Source organism: Penicillium psychrosexuale (assembly GCF_028828465.1).
Source record: "Penicillium psychrosexuale strain IBT 29551 chromosome Unknown utg000004l, whole genome shotgun sequence".
Lineage (NCBI taxonomy): Eukaryota > Fungi > Ascomycota > Eurotiomycetes > Eurotiales > Aspergillaceae > Penicillium > Penicillium psychrosexuale.
Genome location: NW_026643189.1, coordinates 8,082,243 through 8,094,324, shown reverse-complemented (window position 1 = coordinate 8,094,324; position 12,082 = coordinate 8,082,243). Strand labels below are relative to the sequence as shown.

The 12,082-nt window shown below is 49.1% G+C and overlaps 3 protein-coding genes across 3 annotated transcripts; 2 read left to right on the top strand and 1 right to left on the bottom strand.

Annotated features, from left to right (window-relative positions):
• Positions 1-588: 588 nt before the first annotated feature.
• On the top strand, positions 589-1,179 carry N7518_008939 (putative DUF341 family oxidoreductase; the record flags this gene model as incomplete). Its single annotated transcript, XM_057189866.1, has 1 exon — positions 589-1,179. The coding sequence occupies one exon, from the start codon at positions 589-591 to the stop codon at positions 1,177-1,179; it is 591 nt and encodes a 196-aa protein (XP_057041569.1).
• A 436-nt stretch (positions 1,180-1,615) lies between these two features.
• On the top strand, positions 1,616-9,593 carry N7518_008938 (putative polyketide synthase; the record flags this gene model as incomplete). Its single annotated transcript, XM_057189865.1, has 8 exons — positions 1,616-1,864; positions 1,913-1,999; positions 2,051-2,108; positions 2,158-2,497; positions 2,548-3,073; positions 3,120-3,720; positions 3,774-8,404; positions 8,463-9,593. 8 exons carry the CDS (start codon positions 1,616-1,618, stop codon positions 9,591-9,593), a joined length of 7,623 nt encoding a protein of 2,540 aa, XP_057041568.1.
• Positions 9,594-10,105: 512 nt separating this feature from the next.
• On the bottom strand, positions 10,106-11,059 carry N7518_008937 (class I SAM-dependent methyltransferase; the record flags this gene model as incomplete). The annotated part of the gene is made up of 3 exons (XM_057189864.1): positions 10,106-10,693; positions 10,757-10,928; positions 11,019-11,059. The coding sequence occupies 3 exons, from the start codon at positions 11,057-11,059 to the stop codon at positions 10,106-10,108; spliced, it is 801 nt and encodes a 266-aa protein (XP_057041567.1).
• Positions 11,060-12,082: the final 1,023 nt, after the last annotated feature.

The following is a 12,082-nucleotide window of genomic DNA, read 5'->3' as shown; positions in this document are numbered from 1 at the left end:
AGCAAGCCAAAACCAATAGGACCTGCGTTGGCCCACACGTTTAGCAATTTAGAAATATCGGTGAACATTAACCGCCGTGGCTTTTATTTGAGAATTGTCAATTAGATTGGGTACAACACCGAGTAGGCAATGTGGAGTATACTGACACATTCAGATCGATACGTGTCTGTGAAACAGACAGCTGCGCCGAGTTCAGCGAGTTTCAGGGCCCCTGGTCGCTCGTGCATATTGATGAAATGAAGCCGAATGAGTTGAATCGCTTTTCCGCCGTGGGTTGTTGTTCGCCACAAAGCAAGATATAAAATGTCGCAGGCAGACATGACCATCGCCATGCCAAGTAGCAGTAATTCTTGATGATAACGGCGACTTTTGCTCTGCTTAATCTATCCATCGCTACCCAACACGATGCCCTTACGATTGTTGTGTCTCCATGGCTGGGGGACGAATCAGAAAGTAAGCTACCAACGCTGCTGATAGGGGAGGGGTGACGGCAATCCTAATTTGCCAATAGATTTTACAGTCACAACTGAGTATGCAATCGCCTGCTACAGTGGCGAAACACAGAACTCTAATCAAACAGGTGGGCTCATGCATGAGCTCCAACGCGACAACACCGCGACCTTCTCTTTCCTCGAAGGTGACGTCGATTCAGATCCCGGGCCTGGAATCGCCGGTTACTATGACGGTCCGTACTACAGCTACTACCGTTTCCCACGCACCTTTTCCCACGAGGACAGCGATGAGTCCGACATCCTGGAGGCGTACGAGCAACTGAGTGAAACAGTTGCCCTGGAAGGTCCGTTTGATGGGGTTCTAGGCTTCTCCCATGGCGGCACATTGGCGGCTGGGTTCATGATCCACCACGCCAAGATGAATCCAAATGAGCCGGCGCTATTTCGATGCGCAATCTTCATCAATTCCCTCCCACCGTTCCGTATGGAACCTGGGAAGCGTCCTGTCGTAGACGAGGGATTGGAGGGGTTTATCTCTATCCCCTGCGTGCATATCGCCGGAGCTAAAGACCCACTCTTTGAATACTCAATGGCCCTGTATCGACTCTGTGCTGGAAGGGATTCGACATTTGCCGTACATGGGAAGGGCCATGATGTCCCCAGTGATCGGAAGAATGTCGCCATAATCGCCACTGCAATTCGAAAACTGTCCAGTCAAATTTTGTGACGTCGGATACCAAAGGCATGGTCTTTACTTCGGCTGTGCGACACAGAGGCAAAGGTTGGGCGAAGAAGAGTTTGTTTGTAGAAGAGAGTAGTATATTTGCGGTTGTGGAACATAACCTGTTGTTGTAATGGTATATTGCAGATTCTTCGCGAAGGCAGACATTGTGTTTCAGATCAAGACATTCATGGCCCCTGAATTTGTTTCGCCGTGGAGGGTTGCACCCGGATACTTACCTCGTTGCGACTGGGGTGAAACCTTCCCACACATCCCGATGTAGATTGTCACCGAGAACGAATGACACTAAGAAATCGAGTAGATAGATTGCTTTGATACAGGAAGCCCATTTCCCTGGCCTGAGAAAAGCTAGTCCCCTCTCGCTTTTCCCTGGCATGAGATATATGGTTATTGGCCGACATCCAGCAAAGCAAAAGCAACTATGTCGTCACAAACCAGCGACAAACCCCCCAAAGCGACCGTTTTGCAAGATGATCCGGCAAACTTGGCCGCACAGTCCTGGATGCCAATAGCAGTTGTGGGAATTGGCTTCCGGGGACCAGGGGATGCCAAAAATGTCGAGAAGCTGTGGGAAATGATTCTCACGGGTAGAGAGGCATGGAGCCCAATTCCAGCTGAGAGGTGGAACAGTGCAGCATTCTACCACCCGGATCATGCCCGCCATGGAACGGTAAGTTATGCATGAGATGAATCCGAATACTTAATAACGTGAGAGTAGATCAATGTGGAAGGGGGTCACTTTTTGAAAGATGATGTATCTGTCTTCGACGCGCCGTTTTTCAACATGACAAGCGACGAGGCAGCGGTAAGTACAGAGTTGAATGTTGTTGGGCTCATCTAATTGTCAACCTACCAGGCCATGGATCCACAGCAGAGATTGCTCTTGGAGGTAGCATATGAAGGTCTTGAAAATGGTAGGTTATTGCTCCGAATGACGTTTTCGAGGCTGATGATGGTGGATAGCTGGCATTCCCCTGACCAAAATTATGGGCACAAAAACTTCCTGCTTTGTAGGGTCTTTCTCTGCAGACTATACGGATCTCTTACTTCGGGATCCCGAGTGTGTGCCCATGTATCAGTGCACAAACGCCGGACAATCTCGTGCAATGGCGGCAAACAGGCTGTCTTATTTCTTTGATTTGAAAGGGCCCAGCGTCACGGTAGACACTGCTTGTTCTGGAAGCCTTGTGGCACTTCATTTGGCATGCCAAAGCCTCCAGACAGGGGACTCATCAATGGCAATTGCAGCGGGAGTCAATTTGATCTTGAGTCACGAATTTATGTCAACGATGAGCATGATGAAGTATGCAAGAAATTACCCGCAACCGGAAGACTAGACTGATTTAGTCACAGGTTTCTCTCCTCGGATGGAAGATGCCATACCTTTGATGAAAAGGCTAATGGTTACGCGCGAGGCGAGGCAGCTGGCTGTCTCATCCTCAAACCCCTGGCCAAGGCGTTACACGATCACGACAAGATCCGGGCCGTGATACGAGGCACAGGTTCCAATCAGGACGGGCGCACTGCAGGAATAACTCTACCTAACGGGGCAGCCCAGGAAAGCTTGATCAGGAGTGTCTATACACGGGCTGATCTGGATCCCTCGGAAACCGATTTTGTGGAGGCTCATGGGACAGGCACACTGGCTGGAGACCCAATTGAGACCGGGGCAATCGCTCGTGTCTTTGGAACTGGTCGTCCGCCTGACAATCCTGTGCGGATTGGCTCCATCAAAACCAACGTCGGGCACTTGGAAGGCGCAAGCGGAGTAGCGGGTGTGATCAAGGCAGTGCTAATGTTGGAAAACCGCATGTTCTTGCCAAACAGAAATTTTGAGACAATTAACCCGCGTATCCCACTCGACGATTGGAAACTCAAGGTTTGGATGCTCGGGCAAGCTAAAGATTGGAGACTAACGTCAGTAGGTTCAATTGCGCCCTGAGCCATGGGCGACTACGGGGCCTCGTCGAGTTTCAGTGAACAGCTTCGGGTACGGTGGAAGCAATGCCCATGTTATTGTCGAAGATGCCCAAAGCTGCTTATCGAGCTGGGGATTCAAAGAATATGACATAATCCAATCTACAGCGACTAAATATCATAACGAGACACCTCCTAGCCTGCCGCGTGGTTTATCTCGCATATTCATGCTCTCTGGGTTTGATGAAAGAACCTGTGCACAGCAGATGCAGGCTCTGAGCAATCATATTCTCGATAAGGGACAAGAAGTTGACCATGAAAAGTTTCTGGACGAACTTGCCTTCACAATAAACGAGCGACGATCTGTCTTTCCATGGAAGGCAGCCATTGTCGGAGATACGATGGCAGGTTTGGCAGCCTCACTTTCTCAGAACATCAAGGCTAGGAGCGCCGTACGGCAGCCAACCCTTGGGTTTGTCTTTACTGGGCAAGGCGCGCAGTGGGCCGGAATGGGAAAGGAGCTGCTTCAGGCCTATCCTGTCTTCAAAAGGTCAATTTTGGGTATCGACAGATTTCTGAATGACGTTGGAGCCCCTTTTACAGTAGAAGGTACACAGACACCAGACTTCTAAAGGTCCCGTGCACTGACATCATGAGTGCAGAGGAGATCACGAAATGCCCCCAGGACTCCCATTTGAACCATCCAAGTCTCAGCCAAACAGTGTGCACAGCCATACAAATTGCGCTGGTCGACTTGCTGGAATCGTGGAATATACACTCAGACTCCGTAACGGGTCATTCCAGTGGGGAGATCGCCGCTGCTTATGCTACTGGAGCACTCATAATGGACGATGCAATGTCAGTGGCATACTACCGAGGTGTTGTGGCAAGCGAGCTTCTGCATGACCAACCCAACAGAGGTGCCATGATGGCAGTTGGGATGTCTGCCGAAGAGGTACAGCCCTATCTGGACGGATTCCAGCCTGGACAGCTGGTGGTAGCGTGCATCAACAGTCCCTCGAGTGTGACGATATCAGGTGATACACTTGCAATTGATGCACTCGCCCAAATCTTGCAAGAACAACAGGTTTTCAGTCGACGCCTCGAAGTGGGTGTCGCTTATCATTCTCCTCATATAGAACAGGTTGCCGAGAAGTATCACAGCTTGATAGACCACATCCAGCCCCGAGGACTGGATCAGATAGCGGGAGACAAGAGAGGAAGGTCGGGATCGTTCTTTTCCTCGGTCACTGGAACGATGATTCCTGTGGAAGAATTGGATGCTCAGTATTGGGTGTCAAACTTGGTTGGACAAGTGAAATTTGCTAACTCGCTGAGGAATTTGTGTTTTGAGACAAATAGTCAACGTGCTGGGCATACAGGGGGTTCCCGAATACGAAAGGCTGGGGCAGCCCAAAAGCCTTCGGTGGATTGTCTGATCGAGATCGGTCCCCACGCGGCACTTTCTGGGCCGGTCAAGCAAGTCCTCCAGGCGGATGCAAAACTCAATGCTGCCGATATAGCCTATATCAGCATTCTGACCCGGAAGGCCAACGCAGTTACTACAGCCCTCAGAGCAGTCGCCACACTAGGATCACTCAACTACCCCATTGAATTCAGTGCAATCAACAGGCCCATGGGGAGAAAGAAAAGTAGCACGCCACAGCTACTGGTTGATCTTCCGACATATGCCTGGAATCACACCAGGTCATATTGGGCAGAGCCACGACTGAGCAAGATGTATCGAAACCGAACCTCGCCGCGGATGGATTTACTTGGTGCACCAGACAACATGGCATGTCCATTCGAGCCTCGCTGGAGAAATTATCTTCGGACTTCGGAGCTCCCTTGGCTTCTTGATCACAGGATACAGGGGAACATTGTTTTCCCTGCCGCAGGGTATTTGGTCATGGCAATTGAAGCTTCAGCACAGTTGAGCAAAGACGAAGAAAAGATTGCGAGATACGTGCTGCGAGATGTGGCAATACAATCAGCCCTGGTGCTCAATGAAACTTCTGGCGTAGAGGTTATGGTGTCTCTTCAAAAGTCGACGCAAGACCAAGAACAGTTGTACAATTTCCATATATACTCCATCTCAGAGGATAATAGGTGGATTGAGCATTGCACTGGATTGGTCGGGACACAGGAAAGTATTGGCGTTTCAGGCGACGGAGTCGAGGAAACTGATGGTTATGCGACGGTTCCGTTGGGGACTGAAGTTCATGGAATATCAGTGATTGACGTCCGTGATTTTTATGACAAGCTTCTAAATTCTGGTCTGGAATATGGGCCATGTTTTGCGAATATCACAAAAGCACGTGTCACTCAAGACGGAGCGTGCTTTGCAGAAGTCACTATGCCAGATACACTATCCGTGATGCCTGCATCATTTCAGCATGAGCTTTTGGTCCATCCTTGCACGCTGGATAGTATGTTCCACACCATTTTTGCCGCTCTACCTCCAGGTATGGGACTTGAGGAAGGACCTGCAATCCCTGTTTCAATTGAAGAGATGATTGTATCATCTAGTCTCAGCTGCCCGGCAGGAGAACCCATGAGTATCTGGACTCATGTGCGCCCGATGCCAAACAAGAACGTGACAGCATGCATAGTCGCAGTGAATTATAACGCGACGCAATTCGAAACAGAGCCAACTATTTCACTTCGTGGCCTGCGATGTGCACGGCTCGAGCGTCATGAACCCGCGTCGCAGACAAAGGACAATCGCACAATCTATCATATTGACTGGAAACCCGATCCGAGCTTTATTTCCAGTAAAAATGCCTCATTTCTATTTGGCAGGGAGGATGCTATTCAAGAGCCAGTCCTTCAAGCCGAGCATGATGAGAGTGCAGCTGGCTTCATCCGAGCTGCGTTAGGGGAAGTCAGCACAACGGAGGCAATGGGACTTGACCCTTCTCATCGCAGATTCCGGTGTTATCTTCAAGATGTGCTCGAACGAAATGATAAACCCTCAATATCATCATCTCACTTGGAAAATATCAATTCCGCCCCTATGGGAAGGCTCCTGTCGGTCATTGGCCAGAACCTTGCGGCTATTATTAGACACCAAGTTGACTTTTCCACCGTCATCAAGGACGATCGCCTTTTGGACGAGTTCTGGGATCTATTCTCAGCGGACGCCTCGTATCAAGCAGCTGCAAAGTATGTCAATTTGATTGGCCACGGAAAGCCAGACATCTCTATCCTTGAACTTGGCGTTGGCACAGGCCAGATAGCGGAGATATTTCTGCAGCATCTTGTGACGCTCAACGAGACAGCCTGTTGCGGGAAATATACATTTGCCCACGAAAGCGCTTCCGTGCTGGAGCATACCTCGAAGCGGCTGGAGGCGTGGTCAAAATGGGTTGAGTGCAAGCCCCTGGATCTTGGCAAGGATTTCCCCAAACAGGGATTTGAAAAAAATTCATTTGACGTCATAATCCTGCCTCATGGATTGTGTACTGCACGTTGTGAACAAAATGCACTTAACAAGATCCGTGATCTTTTGAGACCATCTGGCTATTTGATTGCAACCAATCCCTTCGACCCAAAGAAGAATGTGCTGAAAAACCTCTTGTTCAGTGCCTTGCACTGCTTATCCGCAGACGAATTTTGTTTGGGCCAGGGTGGTTGGACAACGAGTCAATGGGATGAAATCCTGCAAGATGCGCATTTCACCGAGGTTGCCGCCTATGGGAAACAAGACTCCGAGAAGAGCCATCAGTTTATCGTTGCCAGAAAGCGAAAAACCCAAAAGTCGTCCAGAAAGGTTTCTATTATTTGCGAGAACAAAATCGAGGCTGCCAGGAATTTAGTCACCGAGCTCGAGAATACCTCATGTGAAGTGAATGTGACACACATCGATAATCTGGAGTGTAAGGATCATATCTGTTTGGTCTTGGATACTCCGAACTCCTCACTGCTAGCCTCTCCCAGTGAAACTACATTCAGCAAGATAAAAGCAATGTTTTCGCAGAGTGGAGGAGTCCTCTGGGTCACAAAGGGAGGGATGATTGAGCCCGTCAACCCAACCGCGGCTTTGGCGGTTGGGTTTGCAAGAACAGCGCGCGCCGAATCCGGTGTCAAACCGATTGTCACCCTTGATCTGGATGCTCGAAATCCTCTCTCGGAATCTCAAGCCGCCGAGATGATCGCAAAACTTCTGGTTACCCGATTTCTTCGTGAAACCCCTGATGAAGACACGGAATATGCGGAGAGAAATGGGCAAGTCCTGATTCCACGAGTACTAGAGAATTCGAAGGCGAACAAGGCTATGAACGGCATCAATGACATTGAGGCTGTATCCGAGCAGCCTTTCTATCAGCTTCAAAAACCTCTCCGTCTTTCCAGAAATTTTAACAACCCCGGCTTTGTTGGTGATTCGCAGATGACAGAACTCCCAGTCGGCTACATCGGAATCAAAGTCCAATCCTTCGGTCTGAATAAATGGGATATTCAGCCAGACCATCTTGACTGGGAAACAGACGACACTCTCGGTCTGGAGTGCAGTGGCATAGTATACAAGGTCGGTGCCGAGGTCCACGGCATCACTGTAGGGGACCGGGTTGCTTGTCTTGGAGCTGGGACTGCGAGAAGCTTTTATCACGATCGGGCATCAGCTTTTCAGCGGATCAATGATGAAATATCATTACAGCTGGCTTCGGCTTTGCCTCTAGCATATACCGTTGCTTATTATGTTGTGAACCACCTCTCAATGGTCGAGTCAAATGATGTTGTTCTTGTCCATGACGCTGGAAGCCATTTCGGCCAAGCACTTCTGGAAGTGTACCTGCTGAGGGATGCTCGGGTCTTTGCGACAGTGAACGGCCCCGACGAAAAGGACTTGCTGAGCTCGAGATTCGGGTTACCCGGGGAGCATGTCTTCATAAGCGGGAAGGGAGATATAGCCAAGGGGATGTTGCGGTTAACTGATGGCAAGAAAGTGAATGTAGTAGTCGCATTCCAGAGCGCAGAGGATAAAATGCTCCAGAACTGCACTGCGCCATTTGGTCGGTTTATTCAACTTCGTACTGACAACCTCAAGACCCGGCTCTTATCATACCCTCAAAACATGTCCCTGTCCACAATCAATATATTTGAGCTTCAAACGGAGAGGACTGACCTTGCCAACCAGATGTGGTCGAAGGTCTCTCGCTTGTTCCTAGAAGGACGACTCAAAGGGCCTGGCTTTACTGATGTATATCATGTTTCACGTATTCAAGAGGCAATAACGGCAATCAAGACCCGACAGCATGTTGTGGTTCATGTGGAACAGAGTGATCTTGTGAAGGTATAGTTTATCCTAAGCACCGGAGGACGTCCACTTGCCTCCAGCTAATGTGATTTAGGCCACGCTCCCTAAGGCTACTCAGCCATTGTTCCGCTCAGATGCATCATATATGCTCGTTGGTGGACTTGGTGGAATTGGGAGGGAGGTTGCTCTGTGGATGGCAAAAAACGGAGCGAAGAGTCTAGTTTTCGTCAATCGAAGTGGCCTTTCAAAGTCTCAGTCTCAGGCAACAGTGAGAAATCTGGCGGAAGAAGGTATCCAGGTAACTACTCGAGCTTGTGACATATCCGACGAGACCGAAGTGCAGCGAATGCTTCAAGATATCTCTTGTGGCATGCCTCCAATACGGGGACTGATCCAGGCAGCCATGGTCCTCAAGGATGTTCATATTGAAAACATGATGTTGGACGAGTATCGGGATGTCATGGGCCCGAAGTATCATGGCACTTGGAATTTGCACCGACATCTCCCTACCGATCTTGACTTCTTCTTGATGTTATCGTCTATAAGTGGCGTTATTGGAAATGCCACACAGGCTGCCTATGCGGCCGGCAGCACTTTCATGGATGCATTCGCCGCTTATCGAAGAAATTTAGGTCTTCCAGGAGTATCTTTGGATCTCGGAACGATTACAGATGTTGGCCATTTGGCCGAAAACAGGGATTTAGCGGCAAAGATGGAACGGCAAGGATTCCAGGGAACTGATACACCAACTCTTTTATCCCTGATACAAGTTGCAATTTCTCAGTCGACTAGCGGAGGAGCACAACTCGTAACGGGCCTCGGCCGATGGAAAGAAATGGAATCACTTGGGAACTTTGATGTGCCCCTGTTTGCCCATTTCCGGTACAAGTTCCAGGGCCATGACAAATCTACTGCGCTTGACGACTCGATGGAAGGATTAAAGGTTGAACTTGCGGCCGCAAAAACGGTGGATCAAGCTACTATTATAATCTCCGACGCTCTCAGCAGGAAAATTGCCTCGCATCTCTCTATCCCCGTTGAAAATATCAATTCTTCCAATCCGGTCTCCGAGTATGGAATTGACTCCCATGTGGCCGTGGAGCTGCGCAACTGGGTATCAAGGTCCATGGACTGCACTGTCCCCATTTTGGAGATTCTAGCAAGGTCTATGTTGGAGTTGTCTCATAAAATTGCCAGCCAAAGATTCGAGGGCAAGCCGGAGTGAGTACTGAACCTTTTTGGTATCTATTATCTAGCTTCTCATCCATGGAGATATATTAGCGTCGATTGAACCTCCTGTGACTTTGTAAGGAGAAAAATTTGGACTTGAAAGATAGAATGGATTAAAGCGGCTTAGAGTCAGTCTATTTGACATTGAAGAGATTATTCCTGTCATAGTAACCTGAAGTATTGTCTCTAATATACTCGCTCTATGCATTCGTGATGTCGTTGACACAAATAGGTCAAACCTACTGTGTACACCCTATGTTCACTCCCACTTCAGCGCATCCTCTCCGTCTAGTGCGGCTCGCATGCTCGCTCAAAGAGAGCACAGTGGGCCTGGAACTCACGCCTACTGAGAAACACCGTCCTTCTTCTTCCGTCACACTGTCTTAGCGGTAATTCCTCCTCACGCTTTAGTACTATTGCTTAGTCGATGGGATCATGAAGTAACCTCTTGTATTGCAGAGCACTAATAAACAAGAAAGAGGAAAGGAACAATGTAACCAAGAGATGTTACAGTTTAGTTGCACGAGCCCAGAACAGTTGCATCTGCCCACTATGAGAGCCAGGAACTGGCGATAGTCGATCCGCCAGCACGAACTGTGACTCTCCACAGCCCGCTTGTTCGAAGAGGGAGAATATCTGCCTCTGTGAAAATCCATCGTGCGAGATAGTATGCGCTGCAGGATTTTTAGGATCTACTAGCTCATGCATGTGGTGATGGTGGTGGTTCTCCGAAGAGGACGGGGTTGTCTGTACTCCAGCTTGCTCCTCAGTCTCGTTCGACATATCACGCGTCGCCCAGTCAATGATTAGAAGTACACCACCCGGTCGCAGTCTTTCGGCGAGACGTTTGGTGGCCAAAGCGATGTCTTCGACATGGTGCAATGCCAGACAAATAGCGACCAGATCGAAACCATTCAGCTCCTCCTCGCTGAGTGGAGGCCTAGTCGGTGTGATTGTGGGAGCCAGGAGATTACCCTGAACGGCGAACATGCGCGACTTGTCGAGGCCTAGTTCTGTTGCGGTTGCACGGTAATTTTCCAGCATGCCATCTGACAGGTCGACGCCAATACATTTGGAAAAATGATGGTATAGGGACTAGCAGAACAGCAACTGTCAGTATTGCCTGCTGCAGGTGCTAAACTAAGGTCAGTGACTCACGCGAGAAATAATGCCATTTCCGCAGGCATAATCCATCAATTTTGTCTGCCGACTATTGTCACCTGTGGAAGACTGGACGCCTATCCAGTCCACGTTGTCCGTCAGGAAGTCGAAAATCTGCGTCTGTAGATCTTGAATCCATTTGTCTTTGAACACATGATGAGAGGCATGGCTAGACACAGTCAGCAGTCAGAATTATTTCTCCCAAGGTCCTCTCCGTGCGTCTTTTCATGGGAAATCTCTCTATCGCTTTACGACTCACTTCCAATATTCTTGATTCTTGCTGGCTAGTGTCTCTCCCATTGTGCTAGGTATGGTCAAGGTCTCTTGTATGAATATGGTCCGATATCGAAGAAGGAAGGCGAATATGGCCACGAATGCAGCTGCGCGATATCTCCAGGTGAACATTGGTGAAAAGGGTAATGTGGCACTACAACATATTTATATGACCCAGCTAACATGTGATCACCTGGGCCGCTTACCTAGATATTTGATGATTGAACCTTCCAAGGTCCCGGGGAAAACCATCGCTTACAAAACATAAAGGAGGCCAGGTCTGTGTTGGAGGTGTAGATCGTGGACACCGATTGGCTTATCCCAACGGATCAAAGCATCAAGCCCACCCCGGAGAATATCTCACGGCTAATCATTCAGCTTTCCTCCAGGGTCCCCAGTGATGATTTGTTGATGGGGTGGAGTATCTTCGGAGTCCGTCAGAGTCTGTGACTGGACCGTAGCTGAGGTCATTGTAATAATTATGTTGTCTAAGTATCGATCACTACCTCAAAGCTACCATGAGCATCAACATCCTTATCACAGGTAGAGGATAAGCCGGGCTGTCAGTTGTCACCGGCCTCGTGCGCCAACTGCATCAAGCCATCATTTTCACTCCCGGGGTTTATCGCAAATTCCTCGCAAGACGCATGCACAATGTCGCCTCGTGGGATCACAAGTCGCTTGAATTTCATTGAGGCCGCTAGAGAGCGTTGCTATCGCGGTATGACAGGATCCAATTTGAGAATGTCGACATAAGAAGGTCTAACGGACCACCGAAGGGATATTTTATGCCGTTGACTCGCGAAAGCAGGTATGGACGGTGAAGAAATTAGTATTCGATAAGTCCGCGATATTTCCTAGATATTACGGGATAGGGGGAGTGCTAGCACGGGGAGTGTAAGGATCATCTCATTTCCTTTGCTTTTCATTTCATTTAGTTTTGTTGTTTGCATGGCACGGCAGTTTTCACTGTCTCTTATCAGCGTTGAAGAACGAGGCGGTGGATTCGCTGACCGTTGGGGTTAATTCCAACATCATGCCGGCGATGTA